This window comes from Porites lutea, chromosome 6, assembly GCF_958299795.1.
Source record: "Porites lutea chromosome 6, jaPorLute2.1, whole genome shotgun sequence".
Classification (NCBI taxonomy): domain Eukaryota; kingdom Metazoa; phylum Cnidaria; class Anthozoa; order Scleractinia; family Poritidae; genus Porites; species Porites lutea.
In genome coordinates, this window is record NC_133206.1 from 14863354 (window position 1) to 14888515 (window position 25162).

At 39.0% G+C, this 25162-nt stretch overlaps 2 protein-coding genes across 2 annotated transcripts; both read right to left on the bottom strand.

Annotated features, from left to right (window-relative positions):
* LOC140941618 (regulator of microtubule dynamics protein 1-like) lies at positions 1–7921 on the bottom strand. The gene is made up of 7 exons (XM_073390639.1): positions 7673–7921; positions 6121–6210; positions 5487–5542; positions 5319–5406; positions 4042–4072; positions 2241–2374; positions 1–177 (listed from the first exon to the last, which is right to left on the bottom strand). The coding sequence occupies exons 1-7, from the start codon at positions 7919–7921 to the stop codon at positions 136–138; spliced, it is 690 nt and encodes a 229-aa protein (XP_073246740.1). The 3' UTR covers positions 1–135.
* LOC140941617 (regulator of microtubule dynamics protein 1-like) lies at positions 7803–24945 on the bottom strand. Its single transcript, XM_073390638.1, has 9 exons — positions 24833–24945; positions 20989–21253; positions 20249–20338; positions 19240–19295; positions 19072–19159; positions 16942–16972; positions 15635–15768; positions 12791–12930; positions 7803–7934 (listed from the first exon to the last, which is right to left on the bottom strand). The coding sequence occupies exons 2-8, from the start codon at positions 21238–21240 to the stop codon at positions 12880–12882; spliced, it is 702 nt and encodes a 233-aa protein (XP_073246739.1). The 5' UTR covers positions 21241–21253; positions 24833–24945; the 3' UTR covers positions 7803–7934; positions 12791–12879.
* Between the last annotated feature and the right edge of the window lie 217 nt (positions 24946–25162).

Sequence of the window (25162 nt, forward strand, 5' to 3'; positions counted from 1 at the left end):
TTTCAAAAATTATTCATATTTAATGGGATTTGTGAAAAGACGTGACAGATTCAAAATTCGGACATCCCATAAGCGGACTGGAATGCACCAGACTAAAGTGTCCACTTATGTCACTAAGAGGTAAACAATTTGCCTTTAAAAATGCTTCCTCAACAGCTCTTTAGCCTCTTTCCTCACCTAAGGATAGAAAAAAAAATGCAAGAGGGTGTTTTTGCGAAAGAAAAATATTTTAAGAGCATCTTAAAGTTAATTATTTGGGTGTCGTTGCACTACGCGTACGTGAATTTTTTTCATTCCTATTAGAGTAGTGCTGTAGCGTTGTATATTTTAGGTGTTGGTTGAGAAGTGAAAAGTGGTTGAGAAATGGAAGGCGTGGAGTTATATTGGACGTGGATTGGTAAGATAATGGCTGTAGTTTGTCAATCAGTGAAACTGGTTTCTCGTGGAATTTGTTATAAAGTAACAAAAATAATTATTTGGAAGGTAAAAGTTATTTTAGGTGTTCCAGTGCGGTAGTTGTGGGAGTGCTAATTTGGTTATGAAGGGATAGTGTAGTTACAGTCTGCTGAAATGAAGTGGTGGTTGTGAAAGGCATTTTATCAATGGTCTTGTACTTATTTTAAATGTTGTTAGGCTTTCTGTTTTAGATTGTCTTTCGGCTATTTTTGATAATAGTTGTATGGAGAGAACGTGGATAAGGGAAAATTCATTTAATATGGAGAAGGGATGTATGGAAATACGCTTGCTGGGCGGCAGCCCGGCGAATGAACCAAACGAGAAACAGGACATAGGGTAACACACTGCTCATGCGCACTGCTTCCAATCTCTATATAAAAATGGCAGCTCTGAGCTGGCCCGGATGTAATACCAGGATAAAGGTCACCTCGGCAGAGCTAGCCAGCCCGACAAACCAGTCCAGCCCAGCTCATGTAATCAGGCCTTACTGTGAGTTGTATTGTCACGCAGTTTGCATGTAAAAACTTTGGAATTTGCCGCTTCCGTGGTTCGTGTATGAGAAAATACGACTTAATCTATTTTACCTAAGGGTTTTAAAAATAACTGTCACGCACGCACTTTGCACGTAAAGATGTTGGACTTTGCCCCTTTTACGGTTCAAACGTGAAAAAACGCAACTTGTTTACGAGATCATTTTGCTCAATAAGATTTCAAGAAATCGCCGCCTTTCCGAACATCTGCATTGCATGAAATTATGCATCACTCAATGTTAAGATTAATAGGCTAACATCAATTAGCTCCGATAAAATTGTCAAACTGCCGAAATACTTCACACGTAGCCACTCACTGCATACCATTCTCCTCATTGAAACAATCCCGTTTTTATCTCACGCACGATCACGGAATTTTGCGTGACATCTTCTTTGGCTCTCGACAACTGAGGCCAAAAATACTGTCAAACTCATGGCTAGTATATAAGCCAGACCCGTCAATCCCACAGTGTGGTTTTCAATGTTTAGTTCTACCGACGATTCAAAAATATTCATTACTACTAACACTCAAACAACACGCAAAGCAATTACGAATGAATAGAAAGGGTAAAAACAATTATTAACCGGGCTAAACGAAGTATCGTAAGTCAAAACAGAGAACCTTTCCTGTAATATGATATTTGAAATCTCATTCCTCACGAACGCAAACATCTTACAGCATGAAAATCGTGCACACTCTTGGGTGTGATCCAAATCCGTTTTAAATTCCAGTTATTTTTGACACATTTAATTCCCGCATTTAATACTTCCGCATTTCTGAAAAAAACGTCCGGCTTTTGGGTGAGGTAAAAAAATACCGTAAGCTTCAGATTGAGTTTATCTTTTCCTCCAACCTGAAAATTATCCCTGCGTTGCTTTAACATGTTCATCGCTTTTAACTTCTTCGTCGGAAATTGTGTTTCTTTATTCCAAGGTTTTTGAGATCGTAAAAGTGAGATCAAGTACCCTGCTAGGAGCTTTCTTTCCGGCATGTTTTTTTACTTTGTGCGAGTCGTTTGCGTGGAAGACATTCAAGTTGCTTGGTTTTTTTACTTGGCCTGTTTACGTTCGCAGTGTCTCTTGCAACGTTGAATCAAAACGAGCGATCTCGAAAACTCTATTTGGGCAACGCCCAAATAATTACATGAGATTCATCAAAGAAAAGAGAGAATAATGCTTAAGAGAGGACCATTATTTTTAAATACAAAGGAACAGGAGGGAAAGATCAGACGCGAAGAAATTTATGGCACCTACCAACTTATCATCCTCTGTCTCGCCATTACTGCTGTCAGCTTTTTCCAGCCATTTCTTTGCTTCGTCCTTTTTTTTCATTCTGAGAAATACTTTTCCGAGCATCAGATGATTTTTATTATAGAAGTTTGGTTCCACTAGTGAATACAAAAAAAACATAATCATTATGTCTCCAGTATTTTTCGCCTGCAGAACTGGCACTTTTTTTTCGCGTTTTTCAGCCAACTTTACCAACATTTATTTAAATTCGTCACTAAATTACAAAATACACTGGGACTGGCCTGCAGTTAGCGAGGCAATATATGGTAGGCCAGGCTACTTAATTACATTACAATAAACTGAATAAATACAAAAATATTAGACGTTATATAAGTATATATGTTACAATAAATAAATACTATTCTACTTAAATACAAGGAAAAAATACTGGAGTGAGTTGTAAAAAATACAGGACTAGAGAATTACTTTTTCATTTTCATAATAAGCGTGTCTACGTCAATATAGGAGTCTTCAGTCTGAAGGATATCAAGTAGCGTTGCTTTTGATGATCATTTAAAAGGCAAGCACGAAGTGGACGTGGAGTGTTGGGGAAAGCACGGAAAAATAACGCCTGTTCACACACTATTGTTTTTCTGCACCTTCACTAGCCTGAGAAAACAGCCGACATTTGCCGATGCCACCACTGGATTTCCCCACGAAATGACGTCTGAGAAACGAGCGCAGAAATTCCATACTGATGACGTATCACTACCCAGATCTGGGTAGTGTTTCTGATTGGTCATACCGCGTGGAAAATTTGCTTCAGCCAATCAGAGGCAGTACCTGGATCTGGGTAGTGACGCGTCATCAACATGAAATTTCCGTGCTTATTTCTCAGGCGTCATTTCGCTGGGAAACCAGCGGTGGTGTCGCGAAATGTGGCCCTTTTTCTGGGGCTACACCTTCTCCCATCGGGCGTGTCTCACGCCGGGAGCCCAGTCCCACAAGGCACCCAGAGTATGAGTGGACGTGAAACACTGCACCTCATATTGCAAACGCTGTTTGATATCCCCAGCACATGAAATCTATCGTTTATACTCGTAACTATGATATTACATTCGAAAGATAAACTCTAGGCAAGAATTTTTTAAAAGAATCTGTTAAAACAGACCAAGAGAAAAAGAGGACTTTACAGTGCACGAAAATAGAAAGGAACTGATTGAAATCGAAATGGTCTGGGTAATTGTTGACAAACAAGAATCTGAAGAAAATGAACAACAACTTAGATTTTTAAACAAGAGTTGTTGTGAACGTAAGCTATACAATGGATCTAAGGAAGGGCCAAGGGACTAGTCTTTTGACCTCTTTTGATCTGTTTCAGCACCAAGTTTCAGGTTTTAAGTTGAACACTTACTTAAATGCGCTGTCACGATATTTGTAATCTTTTTAAAAACCTAAAACTTGACTTCCCATAAACTGAATTCCAAAAATAGTGATCCAGCGTGTTTCCTCAGTCCCACACTCTTATGAGGAAATAGTTTAGTGTCCATTATGGGATCGAGTGTTAGTAAAGTGCGAAATCGGGGTTTGGTTCAATGGTTTTTTTTTTTTAAAGAATGCTGTTTTAGGGTTAGGGTTAAGGTTAGAGTTAGGGTTGACACTAACCCTGACTGTAACCTGACCCTCACCTGACCCGTTATTGTAACCCTAACCCTAAAACAGCATTCTTTGAAAAAAGATAGATCCCCGACCATGGCCCTGGCCCTCCGTTTTACTGACATGTATCCCATGGGAACAGAAAACAGCCAACTATCTCCATACTTACACTCTTCAGCTCTCTGAAAACATTCTAACGCCTGTTAAAGGGAGAAAAAAAAAAAAGGCAGTCAGACGGACCAGAGTTAAATACAGCAAACATTTTCAGTTCTTTTAGTGCACCATCACGTGGCCATTACTTCCTTGAAGCTGACAACACATGTTAATTACCTACAATAGAAAGAATTTATTTTTCTTCATTATAAAAGGTAAAAGAGTGGACGCTTCAAAAAAAGGAAAGCATCAGGCGGATTTATATAAATAGGTTTTACATAAAATAGCTCTTGTGCCCAAACAAAGGTCTTTTGTAGTTTTGAAAAGTGCTACCTGATACTGTAATCCCAAAAAGTAAAATTGATTGGCTCACTTGTGTGACTTAACTAGTTTTTTCGCATATTTTACAAAGTTTTCATCCAAGTGTTTTTCTTTTGTTTTGTTTTTAATAATAAAATTATTATAAAACACCCCTCTAAGACAGGAAAACCATGGCCTATAAATTGACCACCAACACAAAGCTACATTGAAAACCGCTGAATACTAATGAGAAAAAAAAAGGATCAAAACAGGCATTTTCCTGGGCACCCAACAACGGTTTCCCCCCAATTTCATTGAAAACACTTTGTAGGCTAACCAGACTATTTTTAGACCTCTAGAAATGCATACTTAACTGCGCTATAAAAGTTGTATTTGTTCGGTTATGGGAACTTAAGGGTTTTCAAAACTGATTTCAAGCACCTCAGTATTATTTCCTAAAATGTTGGATTCAATTTTTTTTAGGTTTCCTTTTTCCTACGAAAAATAGCCTAACCTGGGGTGTGAAATGTGAAAAATCAAACCTCAGAAAATTATAGGAAATTTATTAGATAAGCTTTGAAAATTGCACATGAATTGAACGGTCATCTAGCAATTTTTAGCCCGCCACAAGTAATATAAAATCCTGGGTGATATTTTCTTGTCTGGAAAGATAATTTACAGAAAACAGTTGTTGGGTGCCCTTAGATATTCATAAATCTCAATATCTTTTTGAAAAGAACTTATGAATGCCTTTGAAACTGTTCGAACATTGCAGCTTTCCGTGAATGAACCATTTCAAAGCCTGGAAACACAGAGAAACAAATAATTGCAAAACCAAGAAACCACTCTCTTAATTGAAAAAAAATGAAAACCGAATGTTCAGTAAAGACAAAACAAAAGTAGACAACTGCTTAGATCACAAAAACTGAAACAGATCAACTATCAAAAGCAAAATTCTTATAAAATGTTCTTAAATTGGTTTGAGCTCTTTACCTCTTGATATGTACATGTTGGTGGCGACCCAAAGATTGACTTTGCAAGGTTTCTTGTGAACCAGTCCATGTCAGCAAAGTTAAAGCACCTGAATGTTATAAGATATAAATATTATGAAAAACTCTGCTACGTACATATGACTATGACTTAACAAATGATGATACTTACCAGATACCAAGTAAATGCCGGCAGCTGGGATCTTTTGGATCCAATTCTGCTGCTTTCTGTTAAAACGTAATTAAAAACATATTAAGTACCATATTGCTTCTTACAAGGCCTGGGTGCTCATCTGTGTCAGACAAATAACCTTTAAACTAATACAATCTGTAAGCACATGGACAAAGGGGTTTTGTTACTAAAGCTTATTTATTAGTAGCCTGTGAATACAACTGCCTTTCATTGTTTCTTGGCCCTGGGGATGTTTTGCCTGAGTGATAACGTCTCCATTGCAAAAGAAGCGGCTTCATTCAACACACTAATTTTTTGGAGAAGAAACTGTTCTCCTATTTTCTCAGTGTGTTCAAATGATTTTTCTAGCACATAGCAGGAAGCAAGAAGAGGCACTTGCCCATCTCATCTAGATTCCGCAACCCAACCTTTTTCTATAATGAGGCTGATGTTCCTGAAAATGGCAATAAATTGTGGTTGCGCCAAATGTTAAAATGCCAAAATACTAAGCACTTGTCAAACTGTTCCTCTCCTATATTAAGTTTTTTTTTTCCAGTGTCAAAAATGGGCCTTTCTCTCCACCACTGATAATATAACGGCTTTTTTTATAAGTTAATGAATACAGAAATCCCACCTCAAAATGTTCCTTGATGGTGATTGCATTCGCTAATTTATACTTTACTCCTTCAACGTCACCAACGAGTGAGATTGAAATGCCAAACCACTGTAAATGAAAACAGGACAAATGGATGTATGGTGATTTAGTGTTTAATGCATTGTCCTTCTAATATTATTTTCAGACCAGAAGAGGGGTTCTCAGGGCTCAAGGTCTGGGGCCCTTTTCTCGAATTACGGTAGTCCAGGCAACTTTTTGGGTCCAAAATCAAACATTTAAATCATAGCCTAAAGATTAAAAGAGCGAGTCTTAGGAGACAAACTGGTCCATTTTGTTTTGTTTACTGATAGTTTATAATGTTATCTGCAAAACGATCGAAACTGCTGCCTTGTGTAAAATAACAACAGACTTCCTGGCCCATTAATCATCAGGACTTTTGCAAAACAGGCCCCTGGGTTGTTCAGAGGATATTACCAGTAAGTGCTAATATAACAGTTTGGCATATAGTGAGGTACAGAGCTTGATCCAGCCTGATCTGATCCAGGTTTTGGTGACACCCCCAAAGAGGAAGTGATCGAATTTTAATCAATAATAATACAATATTAATTATTTAATAAGCTGCAAATATTCTGATTGGCTACCCCAGAAGGCAAGGTGGGTCCAACCTGCCTGTTTGGGATTTTTTGCATTGGTCCTGAAAGAAAAGTTCTCTTTTTGGCCATATAATACATCCTTTATTGACCAAGATGGCTGAATATTTAGCCCACAGTACAGGCGTTTTCATTGCGCGCACAAATGATTTTGCTCGCGAAAGTGCCATTTCTACTCTCCCCAGTCTTCCACTGTCATAAAATCAAAGATGGTGGCTACAACAATAAGAACATGAACAAGGTTTCGCCCACCCAAAATACGCCTGCACTGCAGGCTACTGAATATTAGCCTTGTTCTTCTTTGTGTTTTTATTGATCTCCACTTTGTCTCAGTCAATAAAATGGAAAAAAGAACTTGGCCCTACGGGAGAGCAATGTGGGTGTGGCTCAAACTTAAAGTGATTCCTAAAAGAGATTTCTGTGTGGCCAGTATCAAGGCATTTTTTGTATGTCTTTATGCGCAGCCCTAAGCGATACCTGAAAGGGCAAATATAGTGACTTTCCATCCAAACACCCTAAATGAGACAAAATCTGCAATTTACACCCCCTAAGTGAGACAATGAGCATCCCCATCACTTATATATGGGTGTTCCTGCACCACCGTCAGGGCCAATATCCAGCAATCTTGACCTCATGGTTGGTCAATAAATAAATAAATAATAAATATAAAAAATGATTTGGAGGTAGCACATCCACAAAGTGGTTCTTCGTCTACCTGATTCCTGGTCGAATTGGAATTTAGAAAAACCGGAGTACCCGGAGAAAATCTCTCGGAGCAAAGGAGAGAACCAACAACAAATTCAACCCACATAAGGCGTTGACGCCTGGATTTTAACCCAGGCCTTATGGTGGGAGGAAAGCACTCTCACCACTGCGCCATCCCTTGCTCCCCAATATACAATGCATTATATATAATTTACCTTGTGACAGGTAGCATTTTTGTCATCCAAGCTCAAGGCCAACTTAGCATGTTCATGAGCTTCATATGTAAATGCTTTTTTCTTTTCTGAATCAGTCATGGCTAATATTCTGCAGGCTCTTGCCAATCGCCACTCAACTTCTGCATTTTGCAAATCTTTGTATTTGATCAGCATGTCATACACTTTCCGTGCTTCTCCATTTTCATGCAACTCATCCGCCACCTTTAAATCATTTTCTAGCTCACTCATTCTGTTTTTGATTCTGAAGAGAATAAAATTTCCAACTTTCTTGAATGAATTCACTTACCAACAATATCCTGTGGATCCTGGACTAGCTCATTAAAAGACCTTTTAGCTCAATCAAAGACAGCTAAAGATCTGGGTCACATTATAATTTTCATGTTTGTTATACAAGCTAATAAGTCTTAAATTTAAGACTATCCAGCAAGCTTCACAAAATAAAAGATGGAACCAAGAAAAAAAATTGTAAAGGCTATGACTTGTTTCAAGAACAGAGCAACACCGATTAAACTATAAAAATCCCATTCTAGTCCAAAATGGGCTTCTTCTGACTATGTTAATTCGTCCGTTGCATGCTGTTTCAAAATTACTTTAGGAATCCTTTTCAAGCAAGACCACACGACTTGGCTTCTAAAAACGGCCATTTTGAAAACCGCTGAAACCTGGGGCTAGCTTTGAATAGACCAAAAAAAACTGTGCAATAAATTGGCTTCACCTAGACGAATTTCATTTGGAGTTGCTCATTTTGCCTGCTATAAAACGTGTTGAATCTTCGTTGATAGTCGTTAGAAAATCAGCAAGGCAAACAAGACGACAGCAACACCGACCGGGTTTCATCCGAGCGATTTACGCAGGATTACGTCACATGTTTCATTTGTATAAAGTTCATGTAAAATGAATTTATAGGTACATTAACATTCTTCTACAAATAATGAAAAAAACATTAGCCCGGTTAAAAAAAATTAAGAGAAGATATAGTTTTCCCCATATAAGAGCAAGGGGCAAATCGTCCGGAGTCCCAATACAAGAAATATCCAGGGTTCAAAATTTACCCGAGTACAAGTCCACGTGTCAATTTTTGAGGAGGACACAGATGAGATGCTTCTTAGATTCTGAACACTACATCTCTCCAAAGGGCTTTCTTACCGGGGCAGAAGTATAGTACCAGATCAAGGGCGAACCATGCCAGAGGCACGAGAACACAATCTGACAATGGCAAAGTTCGTTCGCAAGTCACCTGACCAATAAGTAAATAATTTACTTCCTCTGCCCATAGGGAATATCCTGGAATATTCATGACGCACGTACCAATGTATAAAATATCAGCAGTCCTCCGGCCGGGAGACGCCCCAGTGACGCCCGGTTCCGTCCCATGAAAGGATATCCTCTCTTGTCCCTTCCTCAATATGTAAACATTTTCATCAACAAAATGTAAGGTGCTGTTTCAACCGTCTTGCCTTCCACTTACGAAGGTCACTGGATTCACATCAGTGAGGATTTTTTGCTTTGTTTTGGTTTCGCATCAGGCCTTGTCCCTGGTCAAAGTCCACAACTCCTCGAAACGAGGTTTAAATCACCCCAGTTCCCTACCGACGGTTTTCAAAATGGCGGCTGCGTTTCAGAAATTGCGATTTGCCGGCCTGGAGCTTTCGCGTGGTTTTTGCCGGGAAAGAATTTGTCATAAATACTCTTCATCAGGCTAAAACGAAAAACAAAGCTACAACGTACATTCGAAAGGGGGTATGTCTAGAATGGTTCTTCATGTTTTTTCTTGTTTTCCAAGGCTCCAACAAGTTATTTATTCTTCACTTCGACACGATGTACCACACTAGTGCTACAGATATGTTGCAGATCAAAATTAAATTCAGGTTAAATTTTTTTATTTTCCTTTAAGTTCCTAGTGTTCGATTTTCAGTAGCTGGTCTAGATCGCGCAAAATTAGGCGTTTATCAATTTCAAAGTTTTTTGTCTATTGTTGTCTAAAACCTACATTTTTGATAAATTTCAATGTATAGTCAATCATTGGCGAACATTTTATGGAGATCTGACAAGGAGAAAATCACTTTTAAAGCGATTGAAAAATATCGGTATGTATACCTGCCAACTTTTTCTGAGATATAAGCGTGAGATTTTTATCCTGGGAGTGCTGGGATTTTTGCAGACGACACGATCATTTCCGAAGATTCCCGAAGAAGTCCGAAGTCTTCTGAAGACTTCCGAAGTCTACCGAAGGCGAAGTTATCGAGAAAACGCTTATCCACAAAATCAGAGATCGCGAGGAAGGTATTGTCATTTATTCATTTTACACATGGTTTTCGTTCCTTACATGGGTCTGAGTTAACATATTTTTGGAAATTGTGTCAAGCAAGACGGCAACAACTCACATTTTTCAATCAGGCGTGAGAAATTGGCCCGCAGGCGTGAGCCGGCGTGAGATCGAAGTTTTCAACCCGCAGGCGTGAGACTCACGCCTAAAGCGTGAGAGTTGGCAGGTATAGGTATGGGCTCTAAAAAAAAATATCGAAACACCTTAAACCAAGGACAAAACTGAACCACAACACATCCACCGTATCAGGCCCGTAGGCTGGAAAGGTCCGCTCGGTGGCCTAATCACAAATAATTTGACCGGCTTAAAACATGCCTCGCATGTGTAAAAAAATTACTGAAACCATATAATTAGCTCGTTATTCGTAAATTTCCCATATTTTGGGATCTGTGGCGGCTTCCAAATCTCGATGCTTTAGTTTTCTTTAGTATTCACTCCGTTTAGTGAAGAAATATTTCAGCACACCGTTGGCTTTTGGTTGTTTCTGAGCCTGGAACCCAACGTCCATCTTTAGAACTAAAGAAGGAGTCTCCCTCTTTAGTTCTAACCGCCGAGGTCAAATATTCATCTCGCAAAATAGCGCTTAAAACAGCACGGAACGGCGAGAAAAAACATGACACATGACTCAGTTAACATTTTCTTCAAACTTTTATTGAAAAATTTGCTTTAAATTCTGCATTTTGGAACAAATTATAGCCACCGTATTGTTCATATGTATTTTTGCTATAAATAACAAAAGATCGTTGCTCAGATTTCAATCAACAACGGCCCGCACTAACAGAGGGTGGTCTGCCTGTGATTGGCCTAGGAAATTGCCGTTGATTTGCTGTTACTATGGGGCGTCGTGAGCAAAAAGAAAGAGAAAGAAAACGGGCAGCGGCCTCATGCCAAATGTTAGAAAGATTTCTGTCAAAAAGTCGAAAACAGGTGAGGTGTTTTCAGAGTTAAATGATAGTTCAGTTCAGAATGAGATGCAGCCATCATTACAGACTACTCCTGCTACGGACACCTCACCCCCCAGTACAAGTCAAGAATCTGTATGTAATGATTATGATGTCTGTCAGCATGAAGAGACCAGCAAGGTAGATATTGGTGAAATCTTTTACAAAGCGAAAACGCCGAAGAAATTTTCTTACGCAATAAAGACTCTAACCATGTCCCAAAAGTATCACCTCTTGACAATTCCCAAGGGGCAACTTAAAGAGAAGACATTCCCCACTCAGTACCTTGCTGGTTGCAATCGTAGTTTTCGTTTAGAGTGGTTATCACAGCACCCCTGGATGATGTACAGTGAATGTGTTGATGGTGTTTTCTGTACAGCTTGTGCTATTTTCTGTTCCGATGCATCAAAAAGCAAGTCTGTCATCAAACCATTTCGAAAGTGGAACAAAAAAAGTGAGAAAGTTAAAGAAGGTCCGTTTTAGCGAAAAAGAACCCACCCAGGCAAAAACCAGCCTACGGGCCTGGCCGTATGTTGCATCTTGATCAGAAGGCCGCGAAATGCACGACACCGACCTGCAAACGGTTTTGTGGTAAGTTTTCGCTCTTCATAGCCACAAAGAGCTTCAAAACGCGATTTTGGGCGAAATTCCCAGTGGCGAAAGGGTTAATAAATGTAGTCTCGGCGGTCATCTTTTCAGGGAAGGAAAAGAAAAAAAGAAAAGGAAAAGCTTTTATAGCAAGGGATGACGCAGTCATAGTGAGAGCGCTCGCCTCCCACTAACGCGGCCCGGGTTCAAATCCCGTCGTCGACGTGAAATGTGAGTTGAGCTTCTTGTTGGTTCTCTCCCTTGCTCCTTTCTCCGGGTACTCCGGTTTTCCCCTCTCCTCAAAAACCAACATTTTCAAATTCCAATTCGACCAGGGATCAGGCGGACGAAGAACGACTTTGTAGATGCCCTACCTCCAAATTATTATTATTATTATTATTATTATGTAAAATGACTTCAATTTTTACTATTACAAATTCAGATTTAGGCTTTCCGAAGCCGTTCGTCGATATCCCATTCTATATGACAAAACTCTTAAAGAGTTTAAAGATCGCAAGATGAAATCGCAAAAACTTAAGATATCTCAGTTCACCTATAGAATGTTGGCAAGTTTACCTGAAATAATATTCCCTGTCACCCAACCCAAGCTCTTTGACAAGGTTATAGTAATGGCTATTGGCTCTTCTAGCTTCCTCTTGAAATATTGGGCGTACCCAACTTTTTCTTGACGCAGTTGCTTTGTTTTGGAGACTTTTTCTTGCCTTCTCATTAGAAAAAACAACACAATGGCAAACGCCACGAGGAGCGCCTCCGCCATTTTGTTTGGACGTACAGTAATGTCGTTATGTCGACGTTCACATTTGCGAGATAAGCATCCTATGGCTTAAGTCGTTATGTCGCAAGTGTGAACCAGGCTGAAGTAGAATGAGGACGGCTATCTCGTGTTCCCGCCGAAATGACGCTGGCTCACGCGCGTGAACTTAGTACTGAGAAATCTCGTACTCGTAGTCGTCCTCGTCTTAGAATCTAAAGCTCCCTATTATCAATTCCCGGCCTCATTCCACAAACTGTAAGAGAAATGGTTCTAAGCTTTCGGCGCAAGGCCACGTGGCGAGTTGAGTCGGGCCGCTATAGAGAGCTCATGAGAAGTAAAGGTTCTTGGGGAAATAGGAGTGTAGATGTGACACCATTTTTGGAGAACGAATACAACTTGATTCTCTTTAAAAATTATTCATATTTAATGGGATATTTAAAATGACGTGACAGATTCAAAATCCGAACCTTCCATGAGCGGACTGGACTACACCAGACTAACGTGTCCACTTGGTGGAGGTATTCACTTATGCTGCTGGGAGGTAAACATTTTGCTTTTAAAAACCCGTCGTCAACGCCTTGTAGTTCTTGAAAGCCTCAAGCTGCGCCTAAGGATAGAAAAAAAATGCAAGAGGGTGTTTTTGTGAAAGAAAAATATTTTAAGAGCATCTTAAAAGTTAATTGTGGCAACATTTGAGGTGAAAGTTTCTATAATTACTTGTTAATTAGTCAACAAGACGTTGTGGGGGCGTATATTGACGTATAAGTGGTCAAGCGTATACGCTTGACCACTGATTTTGGTATAGGCGGGAAGGCTTTAGAGTGGTTCTCGTCGTATTTGTCGGGACGCAGCCAGCGTGTTTTGTTTGAGGGAGCTACATCTGATAGCTTTGATCTGCGTTTTGGTGTCCCACAAGGCAGCTGTCTCGGCCCGCTTCTGTTTGTGGTTTACGCCTCCAAGCTCTTTGAGATAGTACAAGACCACCTGCCGAATGCGCATTGCTTCGCTGACGACACGCAACTTTACTTGTCTTTCGATCCTAACAGTCCTACGGATCAAGCGATGGCATTGGAAGCCATGGAGCGATGCATTAGTGATTTACGTAAATGGATGTACCGGGACAAACTAAAGATCAACGATGATAAGACTGAATTTCTTGTTATCGGATCGAGACAACAGTTGCTGAAAATTTATCACTGTTCGGTCCGTGTTGGCACTATTGATATTAAGCCTGTTAAAGTAGCGCGTAACCTCGGTGCTTCGTTCGACTCGCATTTTTCTATGTCGACCCATATTTCATAAGATTAATAGGCTAACATCAATTAGCTACAATAAATTATCAAACTGCCGAAATACTTTATATGTGGCCACTCATTGCATGTCATTCCCCTAAAGGTACAGCAACCATATTTTACGTCAATAACTCGTGATAGTAATAGCTGATAAACTTGAGGTCGACTGTGTGCTCACGCGCGCCCCTCTCTCCATCAATGCTCCGTTTTACGGGTATTTAAAGCTAGTGAAAGCTACACAGAAAGGAAAGAAATTGAAACAAGGATGTGATGTCACCGGAGATCGAACTCGGGACCCTGCGCACCAAAGGCCGCGCACTAATGCACCTATCAATGTAAACCCCGTGGGGGGGGGGGGGGGGGGGGGAGTGCGGGCAATGGGTGGGGATTTGACAAATTTTAAAATTGTTCGATCAAATTCCCCAGGGTGGGAAACGAAAGGTCAATCAAAAGTGTCAAAAAAAGCCCCCACCCCAGGGGAAAAAATCTAAACAAACAATGCTATACTACTATATAAAAAGAATAAAAGAACATTTCAAACACGTTGTTACTACTTTTATTTACGGTTAACGGAAGCTCCATTAAATTACTCGCTGTAATTAAGTATTTTCTCTCTCCACTAGCATATCTTATCTTGAACAACAAAATCACTCCAGGAAGATTGACCGTGCTATATAATATTAATAAAACGTAAAATGCTTTATAACATCTGCTCAACATGTCGGAACAGGTCGGATCAGTGACCCATAAAAAATCCTCTGACTTTCATGGTGGAATTCGATTTCAATCGAGTTTTACGATCAGATGGGAACTTGAAGATAAAAACTTCCTCAAAATAGACATTATCTGTTTAGATGACAGTTTAAAGTATCGGATTATGGCGATTAAAACAAATGAAAACTTCATACCTTTCTCCAACACGTGACTTTCAGGAAGCCTCGAAGGACTGACTTGGTAACTGCTTCTGAATTGATACCAGGCTTCTGTCGGTCAAAGTCAAATGTCCCGACCCCGGGGTCGCTTCACACGATCAAAAGCCCGACAGCGGGGATAGTCCCAGGCATCAAATCCCCTCCCCTTGCCCGCACTCCCCGCCCCCCCCCCCCCCCCACGGGATTTACATTGATAGGTGCATAACCCTTATTTATCTCATGCACGATCACAGAATTTTGCCTGACATCTTCTTTGTCCCTCGACGACTGAGGGCAAAAATATTGTTAAATTTCTGGCTATAAGCCAAACCCGTCAATTCCACAGTGTGATTTTCAATGTTTAACACTACCAACAATTCAAAAATATTCATTAGTACTAAAACTCAACCATCACATTAGGAAATTACGAATGGATAGAAATGGCAAAAAAATTAACCCTGCTGAGCGAATAATCGTAAGTCAAAACAGAGCACGTTTCCTGTAATATGACATTTAAAATGTTATTCCTCACGAACGCAAACACCTTACAGCAGGCATGAAACTCGCTCAAACTCTTGGGTGTGATCCAAACCCGTTTTAAATTCCAAATATTTTTGACAGATTTAATCCCTGGATTTAATATTTCCACATTTCTGAAAAAACCGTCCGGTTTTAAGGTGAGGTAAAAAATACCCTAAGCTTCAGATTAAGTTTATCTTGTCCTCCAAATTGAAAATTATCTTTGCGTAGCTTTAACATGTTCATCGCTTTAAATTTCTTTGTTGAAAATTGTCTTTCTTTGTTGCAAGGGTTTTGAGATCGTGAAAGTGGGATCAAGTACCCTGCTAGCAGAGCTTTCTTTCTGGCATATTTTTTTACCTTGTACGAGTCGTTCGCGTGGCCTGTTTACGTTCGCACGTATTGCGTGTCTATTGCAACTTTGAATCAAAACAAGCGATCTCGAAAACTCTATTTGGGTGACACCAAAACAATTACATGAGATTTGTCAAAGAAAGGAGAAAAAAAATTGCTTCCAAGAGGACCCTTTTTTAAAAATACAAAGGAGCAGGAGGTAAAGATGAGAAGCAAAGAAATTTATGGCACCTACCTCCTGATCTTCCACTGTCTTGCAAGTACTACGGGTAGCTTTTTCCAGCCATTTCTTTGCTTCGTCCATTTTTTTCATTTTAAGAAATACTGTTCCGAGCATCAGTTGATTTTTACCAAAGAAGTTTGGTTCCACTAGTGCGTACAAAAAAAAGAGTAAATTAATATGTCTCCTGCATTTTTGGCCTGCAGAACTGGCACTATTTTTTCGCGTTTTTCAGGCGAGCACGAAGCGGACGTGGAGCGCTGGGGAAGAAGCGGAAAAATAACGCCTGTTCACGCACTATTGTTTTTCCGCGCCTTCACTAGCCTGACAAAACAGCCGATATTTCCCGACGCCACCACTGGTTTCCCCGCGAAAGGACGTCTGAGAAACGAGCGCAGAAATTCCATACTGATGACGCAATACTAACCAGATCTAGGTATTGCCTCTGATTGGTCGTGCCGGGTGGGAAATTTGCTTCAGCCAATCAGAAGCACTACCCAGGTCTGGGTAGTGATACGTCATCAGTATGGAATTCCCGCGCTCGTCTCTCAGACGTCATTTTGCGGGGAAAAAAGTGGTGACGTCGCGAAATGTCGGTTGTCTTGTCAGGCTACGACTTCCCCCATCGAGCGTGTCTCGCGCTCCACGTCCGCTTCGTGCTCGCCTGAAAAACGCGAAAAAAATGCGCCAGTTCTGCAGGCTAAGTAACTTTTGCCGGGAGCCCAGTCCCATGGGGAAACTCGGGTATGAGTGGACTTCAAGCACTGTACCGCATCCTGCTGTTACTCGCGTAACTATGATATTACATTCGAAAGATAAACTTTAGGCAAGAAATTTGTTAGAACAGACCACGAAAATAGAAATTGAAATGGTATGGGTAATTGTTGACAAACAAGAATCCGAAGAAAATGAAGGACATTTTAGATTTTTAAACAAGAATTCTTGCGAACGTAAGCTATACAGTGGATCTTTGACATAAAGAAGGGCCAAGGGACAGGTAAAATATGTTCGCTTTCTTTTGATCTCTTTCGGCACCAAGTTTGAGGTTTTAAGTTGGACACTTACGTAAATGGGCTGTGTCATCATGATATTTGTAATCTTTTTAAAAAGCTAAAACGTGTTCTGCATAAACTGAATTCCAAAAATAGTGGTCCAGTTTTGTTTCCTCAGTCCCAACCTCTTATGAGGAAATAGTCTAGTGTCCTCCATGGGTTAGGGTTAGGGTTGACACTAATCCTAACCGTAAAAGAGCATTCTTTTAAAAAAAAGATAGATCCCCGACCCCGGCCCCGACCCTGCGTTTTAACTATTTCCATACTTACACTCTTCAGCTCTCTGAAAATGTTCTAACGCCTGTTAAAGGGAGAAAAAAAATAGGCAGTCAGACGGACCAGAGTTAAATACAGCAAACATTTTCAGTTCTTTTAGTGTACCATTACGTGACCATTACTCCCTTGAAACTGACCACATATGTAAACTACCTAGAAAGAATTTTTTTTCCTTCAATATTAAAGGTAAAAGAGTGGATGCTTGAAAAAAAGGAAACTATCAGGCTGTTTCATATTTTTATAAAATAGCTCTTGTGCGCGAACCAAGGTCTTTTGTAGTTTTGAAAAGCGCTACCTGACACGGTAATCCCAGAAAGTAACATTGATTGGCTTATTTGTGTGACTTAACAAGTTTTTTCGCTTCTTTTACAAAGTTATCATCCAACTGTTTTTTCTTTCGTTTTGTTTTTTAATACTATAATTATTATAAAACACCCCTCTAAGAAAGGAATATCACAGCCTATAAAAATCGACAACCAACACAAAGCTACATTAAAAACCGATGAATACAAAATGAATACTAACACGAAAAAAAAAAAAACGAGAAAAGGGGCATATTCCAGGGGCACTAAACGACGGTTTCCCCCTAGCCTGCGTAGCTGGCGGTATTGTGTGGGTTCGAGATTAAAGTTTTGGCGGCGGAGCCGTGTTCCAAAAAAAAGGAGAAGGGACGAGTGACGGCTCCGCCGTCAAATCTCAGTCGAATATATTACAACGGCTCCGCCGCCAAATCTCACTCGACTACTACACAATACCGCCAGCTACGCAGGCTAGTTTCCCCCCAAATTCATTGAAAACACTTTTTAGGCTATCCAGAGTATTTCAAGACCTCTAGAAATGCATTCTCAGTGACGCCATAAAATTTCTAACTGTTCGGTAATCCTAACGGAACTTGAGGCTTTTCGAAATTACAAGGGCTTCAGTATTATTTCGTAATATTTGTATGGGTAATAGTATGACTTGTAGTGATATTTGGCATAAATACCACGAGTGATATTTCGAATTTGTTATACGTAATTTCACGAACCGTTAGGCGAGTGAAATTTGAGACAATTTTGAAATATCACGAGTGGTATTTATGCCAAATATCACGTACAAATCATGCTATTATTTGTTTATACTACCCGCAAAAGGTTGTAATTTTCACATGTAGGTATTTCAAATAAAGCTGAAAAACCACTGCTCTAAGCCAATCAAATTGCGGAATTTCTCGTGTAGTAGTATAAGTATAGGTAATAGCATGATTAGTAGTGATATTTGGCATAAATACCACGAGTGACATTTCGAAATTGTTATACGTAATTTCACGAGCCGTTAGGCGAGTGAAATTTGAGACAATTTTGAAATATCACGAGTGGTATTTTTGCCAAATATCACGTACAAATCATGCTATTATTTGTTTATACTACTACCTGCACACGGTTTGTAATTTTCACATGTGGGTATTTCAAATTAGGCTGAAATACCACTGCTCTAAGCCAATCAAATTGCAGAAATTTCTCATGTAGTAGTGTAATAGATCATGTAATTTAGCGCATTACGAAAAAGAAAATTAATTTTTTGATTCCTCCCTCCATCACATTTTTGAATCCGAAAATTTTGGGTTTCCTTTTTCCTAGAAAAATCAAACTTCAGAAAATCGCAGGAAATTTATTTGATAAGCTTCGAAAATTGTACATGAATGGAACGGTCATCTAGCAATATTTTTAGCCCTCCTCAAGTAATAGAAAATTCTAGGCAATATTTGCTTCTCCGAAGAGATAATTTACAGAAGACAGTTGATGGGTGCCCCAGATATTCATAAATCTCAATGTACTTTTCAAAAAAACTTATGAATGCCCTTGAAACTGTTCAAAAATTGTAGCTTTCCGTGAATGAACCATTTCAAAGCCTGGAAACACAGAGAAACAGATAACTGCAAAACTGAGAAACCACTCTCCTTGTTTTAAAAAAATGAAAACCGAATGTTCAGTAAAGGAAGACGAAACAAAAGCAGACAACTATTTAGATCACAAAAACTTGGACAGATCAAATATCATTTCAAAATTCTTATACAATGTTCTTAAATAATTTTTAACCACAATTCCAATGCCCCCCCCCCCCCCCCTGCCTGGAGCTCCTTACCTCTTGATATGTAGATGTTGGTAGCGACCCAAGGATTTCCTTTGCAAGTTTTCTGGTAGGCCAGCTCATGTCAGCAAAGTTAAAGTACCTGAATGTTATAAAATATAAATATTATGAAAAACTCTACTACACACATATGGCTATGAGTTAACAAATGATGATACTTACCAGATACCAAGGAAATGCTGGCAGCTGGGATCTTTTGGATCCAATTCTGCCGCTTTCTGTTTAAAGGTAATTAAAAACATATTTAGTACCATATTGCCTCTGAGGCCCATGAGCTTATCTGTGTAACTAAGTCACCTTTGAACTAATACAATCTGTAAGCACATGGACAAAGGGGTTTTTGTTACTGAAGCTTATTTATTGGTAGCCTGTGAATACAACTGCCTTTTATCATTTCTTGGCTCTGGGGACATTTTGCCTGAGTGATAACGTCTCCATTGCAAAAGAAGCTGCAAGAAGATGATCAACTGCGCATTACAACAATACACAAAATAAAAATGACTAAAAGATAAATAAGATATCACGTGATATTTCGCCAGTACAGGCATGCGCTTTAAAGAGCAGAGGGCGATTCAACAACGATGGAAAAACCCAGGCCATTTTATAACCCGTCTCTTACTGAAACCTTAAAGGAAGGCCAGGTAAAAAGCCTTACTAAAAGGTACGTCATTAAAAGTTTTGCCAAAAAAATAAATGAAAATTACATAGTTGTGTTAGGTATTAAGTAAACTTGACTAAGAATGAAAAGCCTTACTAAAAAGATGCGTCTTCAAATTTTTTTTTTAAGGGTCAAAAAATTTGACCATTCCAATTTCTGGAGGTAAATCGTTCCAGAGTTTAGATAGGCACCAAAGCAATGAAAGCACGGTCGCCCAGGGATGTTAAAGTTTTAAAATTCGGGTGAGCCAGCCGTATCCCGTCACTAGATTGCAGTCTATATAAAGTCAAGTGAAAACCTGGCTGGATTAGCTGTACTAATTACTTGCTTGTTGAAGGAGAAAAGCATTGGCATGGCCTATAAAAAAACCTACTGGCCTACAAATTAAATGCCAAAATACTTACCACTTGTCAAAATGTGCCTCTTTTATATATTAAGCTAGTGTCAAAAATGGGCATTTCTCTCTACCACTGATTATAGAACGGATGAAGTTAATGAATACAGAAATCTCACCTCTAAATGTTCCTTGACGGTGATTGTGTTCTCTAATTTATACTTTTGTCCTAAGTAGTCACCAACAAGTGAGACTGAAATTCCAAACCACTGTAAATGAAAACAGAACAAATGGATGTATGGTGATTTAGTGTATAATGCACTGTTCTCCTAATTTTCAGACAAGAAGAGAGGTTCTAAGACGTCCACACCTGGGGCCTGTTTCTCAAATAATTAGTCCAGGCAACTTTTTGGGTCCAAAATCAAACATTTAAATCATAGTCTAAAGAATAAAAGAGCAAGTCTTAGCAGACAAACTAGTCCATTTTGTTTTGCTTACTGATAGTTAATAATGTTATCTGCAAAACGATCGAAACTTCTACCCTGTGTAAAATAACAACAGATTTCCAGGCCTATTAATATTATTATCAGGACTTTTGCGAAACAGGCGTCTGGGTTGTTCAGAGGATATTAAGTGCTAATCCAGGTTTTTACTTACCACTGAGGGCTCCAGAGCTAAAACACTGTTAATGGCTCTATACCCTCCTACCCAGACATTCTTAGGGCTTTGTCACACATTCCTTCCCACCTTGACCTCATGGTACCCTGGTTCCAGAGGTCCATTCTCAAAATACCTAATAGCGCTTCGCCCCTCATTGATGTGGCTTCGCTGCCAACGATCAGTATCGATAAGAAAAAAATATCCTCTGGAACCCAGGGTAACCTCATGGTTGGTCAATAATGCATTACATACAATTTACTTTGTGACAGGCAGCACTTTTGTCATCCAAGCTCAAAGCCAACTTAGCATGTTCATGAGCTTCATATGCAAATGCTTTTTTCTTTTCTGAATCATCACCCATGGCTAATATTCTGCAGGCTCTTGCCAATCGCCACTCAACTTCTGCATTTTGCAAGTCTTTGTATTTGATCAGCATGTCATACACTTTCTGTGCTTCTCCATTTTCATGCAACTCATCCGCCGCCTTTAAATCATTTTCTACCTCACTCATTCTGGTTGTGATTCTGAAGAGAATAAAATTTCCAACTTTCTTGAATGAATTCACTTACCAGCAAGATCCTGTGGATCCTGGACTAGCTCATTAAAAGACCTATTAGCTCATTCAAAGACAGCTAAAGGTATGGGTCACATGAAAATTATTTTCATGTTTGTTATACAAGCTAATAAGCCTTAAATTAAAGACTATCCAGCAAGCTTCACAAAATCAATCAATAATTTATTTACCCACATTATCGTCTAAGAGCACAAGTGCTCGTTCAAAATACGAACGTGCATTAAATCTACAATTATAATAAAAATCTAGTATTAAAAAAATAATAATAACAATAATAAAAGTTCCTCATAAAATTAAGATTAAATTTCTGGGGAATGCAAAGATTAACACCATTTCCTCTTAAATTGTAAGACGTTTCTCTTACGCTAAAAAAGTCTCTAATGTATTTCGGCCCTATATTCCTAATGCATTTAAATATATACACTCTAAAGTGCCCAACTTACATATATTTAAGAGTTCTTGGTAGGACAATGATTTCCCGTGCCCTGTCAGGGTCCTTAATATATAATGATTGGTGTCTTCAATCTTATTGGCCTGGACTTTCCCCACCCCTAACAGGAGGGTACTACAGTATTCTAGATGTGGTAAAATGAAAGACTTGTATAATGCTAGCATAACATCCATAGGTACAAAATGCCTAATTCTCCTAAGTGCGCTGGTCTTCGCATACGCTTTTTTTTAGCTGACTAGAAATATGCTCTATAAAGTTTCACATGCTATCAAGTTCCACGTCCAAGATTCTAATAGAGTGAAGTTTAGTAACGCCAGAACCATTCAAAGTTAAGTCAAAATCGTACTTGCAGGGACCGATCAAAAGGACTTGCGTCTTGGCATGTTTATCAACAAATAGTTTGCATCGAACCACTGACCGACAGGTGGCTGAGACCCCGGTTCACAACAAATTGCAGGGCAATGGGAGAGACATCTGATGCATACAGAGTTGTGTCATCAGCGTATAATCTCAAAGACATGTCCGGGACCGCATAATTCAAGTCATTAATGAATAAATTAAACAACAGTGGCGTGAGGAGGGACCCCTGTGGAAGCCCCACCCTCAACACTGAATAACTTGAGCAAAATAAAAGATGGAACCAACAAAAAAATTATAAAAGCTATGAATTGTTACACGAACAGAGCACAACCGATCAAACTATAAACATCCCATTTTAGTCCAAACTGTGTTCCTTCTGAATCAGTGAAAGATTCCGGCAATTCTACTTTTTTACAAAAGCGTCAACTCTGCTAGTTAAAGACAGCAGAAAAACTAAGTTTGTGCATTCATTTTCCGCAGAACAAAATGCAAAATTGTTACCTTTTTTGTCTATGCTTGTCGTTTAGGTTAAAAGTTAAGAAAAGGTACCTTTTTTGAAAAAGAAGGCAGGTATTTTCAGCTTTCGAGAGAATGATATTTTGACGTCAATATTGTCCGCTCTTCATTCATTTCTCGCTCTACCAAACAATGTTATAAAGTTGCAGTTGGAAGTGATGTTGTTAAAAGTGCGAAAAAGGTACCTTTAAAGTCTTTAAAAATATAAAATAGTGTTTTCAGGCTCTGGGAAGCCATTTAAAACCCTACTAATCGACAGATGTCAACCGTTGACACCTCTTGAGCTTCAATGAACAACGCACAGACTTTTTTTAGGGGATTCTAGGTGATCCTGTTAAAATTGAAATGGTCTACAAGGGGAATTAGCAGAGTAAAAAATTTTAGCTTGCTTCTCTTAGCCAAGATCAAAAGCGAGAAACTTGAAAAAATCCCAAAATACTGGCCACCAGCCAAATGGATGAAATGGCTCCTGAAAATGTAACAACTTCTGGTACTTTAAAACTCGATGCAAGAAGAGGAGCTCAGCAAGCGCAATTTAAAGCGTGGAGCAAATACCTTAACCTGAAAGAAGTCCTACATGAAAAGTCCAACCATTTTAATCTGCAAAAAAATTCTACCTCAATCTTCAACAAAAAGCAGAGGTGTTCATTGTTCTTTTCCTTTAAGTCTAAACTGAGCGGGCTCCACGCGGGTCTTTTTAATAACTGTCTAGTTTCGTGGATGATGTTTTTCACTCCAGAAAGGTTATTAGAGCCTTAGTCCTGAGGTTATTTTTGTTTGCTATAATGATAAACTAAATAATTTAACTTCAGGTGCTTTTTGAGCTTCAGGCCGAAGTGAAGCCATTAACAGTAAAAATGCCACCATACATGTACCTTTAACACCCCCTAACTAAACACTAAATTAAGCCTGAACAGCTGTCCTCTTTTCGAGAACTTTGGTGGAATTTCCCGGAAAATTATTACTATTTTTTTTTTAGAGAAAATGAAAACTAGAAATTTTCAAAGAGAAAATAAACTCTCAAATTCGAAACCAAAAAAATTGAAATGCCACCCTTTAGACAGTTGTCTTTTGGTGTATCAAATCCATTAGCATACATTGTTATAACACTTATACGTATCATGATCGCATCATTGCAAATTTAGGGAATTTTTTTTTAAGGTAAAGCATTTTAAATGCACAAGAGCCTGGCCCGGCTTCTCTTCAGGTTACTTATAACTGACACCTGTAATTCATTGATAACCACTGAACCAGTGACAATGCTTCCAACTTCACCCCGACACTCATCAAGATAGCTCGCACTTATGCTATATAAAATCAAGCATGGGGAATAGATTTTAAAACTGCGACCTGACACTGTTACATTGTCAAGCTCAGCAACTGTTTTCAAACTTGGCCAACAAACAGGGAGTTTTTGTCTCTTGACTAGTGGATCAGTAAATTCAGACAAAAAAATTCATAAAATGGCACCAAACGGTTGACATCTGTCAATCAGTAGGATATTAAATGGCTTCCCGTGGCTTGAAAACTCCATTTTATATTTTTAAAGACTTTAAAGGTACCTTTATCGCGCTTTTGAGAACATCGCTTCCAACTGCAAAAAAGGTACCTTTTTGTGCCTTTCATGAGATCACTTGAAACCGAAAAAAAGATACCTCTTTTGCGCTTTAAAACATTGTTTGGTAAAGCAAGAAATGGATGAAGAGCGGACAATACTGACGTCAAAATATCATTCACTCGAAAGCTGAAAATACATGACTTCTTTTTTAAAAAAAGGTACTTTTCTTAACTTTTAACTTAAACGACAAGCAAAGACAAAAAAGGTAACAATTTTGCCTTTTGTTCTACGAAAAATGAATGCAGAAACGTAGTTTTTTTGCTGTTTTTAACTAGCAGAGTCGACTCCTTTGCTTTGTAAAAAAGTAGAATTGCCCGAATCTTTCACTGATTCTTCTGACTACGTAAGTTCGTCCGTTGCATCCTGTTTCAGAATTACTTTAGGAGTCCTTTTCAAGCAAGACCACTTCACTTGCTTCTCATAAAAGCCATTTTGAAAAACCGCCAAAAACCTGGGGCTAGTCCGGTCTCAAGGTTTACGGTACTTTGCGAAACGAAACGAAACGAAACGAAATGGTACTTTGCGAAATGGCACTTTGCGAAACGGTTACAACACAATGCTTCATCACACCTTATCTAGAGTACCTAGAATTCCACTGAAAGCTGAAGATTTGTAAAGATAAACCTGGAGCAAATTTCCTCGTTAAGTCTGTTTCCTAAGAGCAGCATGTATTACCAGACGCCATCTTGGATCTAGGTGACTTGAATGTTGTGTATGAACCATTTTAGTGTCCTCTGTGTAACACGTGTAAATTTTGCGGGCGCATCTTTCACGCACAAACATGTAAAAAGAGCGTTTCAGAGCGTTTTTCTTGTAAATTTGTTTCTTAGTTACTATGAGTACCATATATGAATTACAATTAAAGCAAATCAAACAAAAAATTTGATTTTGGTAATTTGCTAAATGATAGTTTG

Bases quoted from the DNA above. Each gene is read 5' to 3' on its own strand.
- LOC140941618 (XM_073390639.1), bottom strand. From the start codon at position 7,921: ATGAGTGAGCTAGAAAATGATTTAAAGGTGGCGGATGAGTTGCATGAA. The intron at 5,407-5,486 runs GTAAGTATCATC...TATAACATTCAG, and splicing joins CGGCATTTACTTGGTATCTG to GTGCTTTAACTTTGCTGACA. The intron at 2,375-4,041 runs GTAAGTATGGAG...TGTATTCACTAG, and splicing joins TTTTCAGAGAGCTGAAGAGT to TGGAACCAAACTTCTATAAT.
- LOC140941617 (XM_073390638.1), bottom strand. From the start codon at position 21,240: ATGAGTGAGGTAGAAAATGATTTAAAGGCGGCGGATGAGTTGCATGAA. The intron at 19,160-19,239 runs GTAAGTATCATC...TATAACATTCAG, and splicing joins CAGCATTTCCTTGGTATCTG to GTACTTTAACTTTGCTGACA. The intron at 16,973-19,071 runs GTAAGGAGCTCC...TCCCTTTAACAG, and splicing joins CAACATCTACATATCAAGAG to GCGTTAGAACATTTTCAGAG.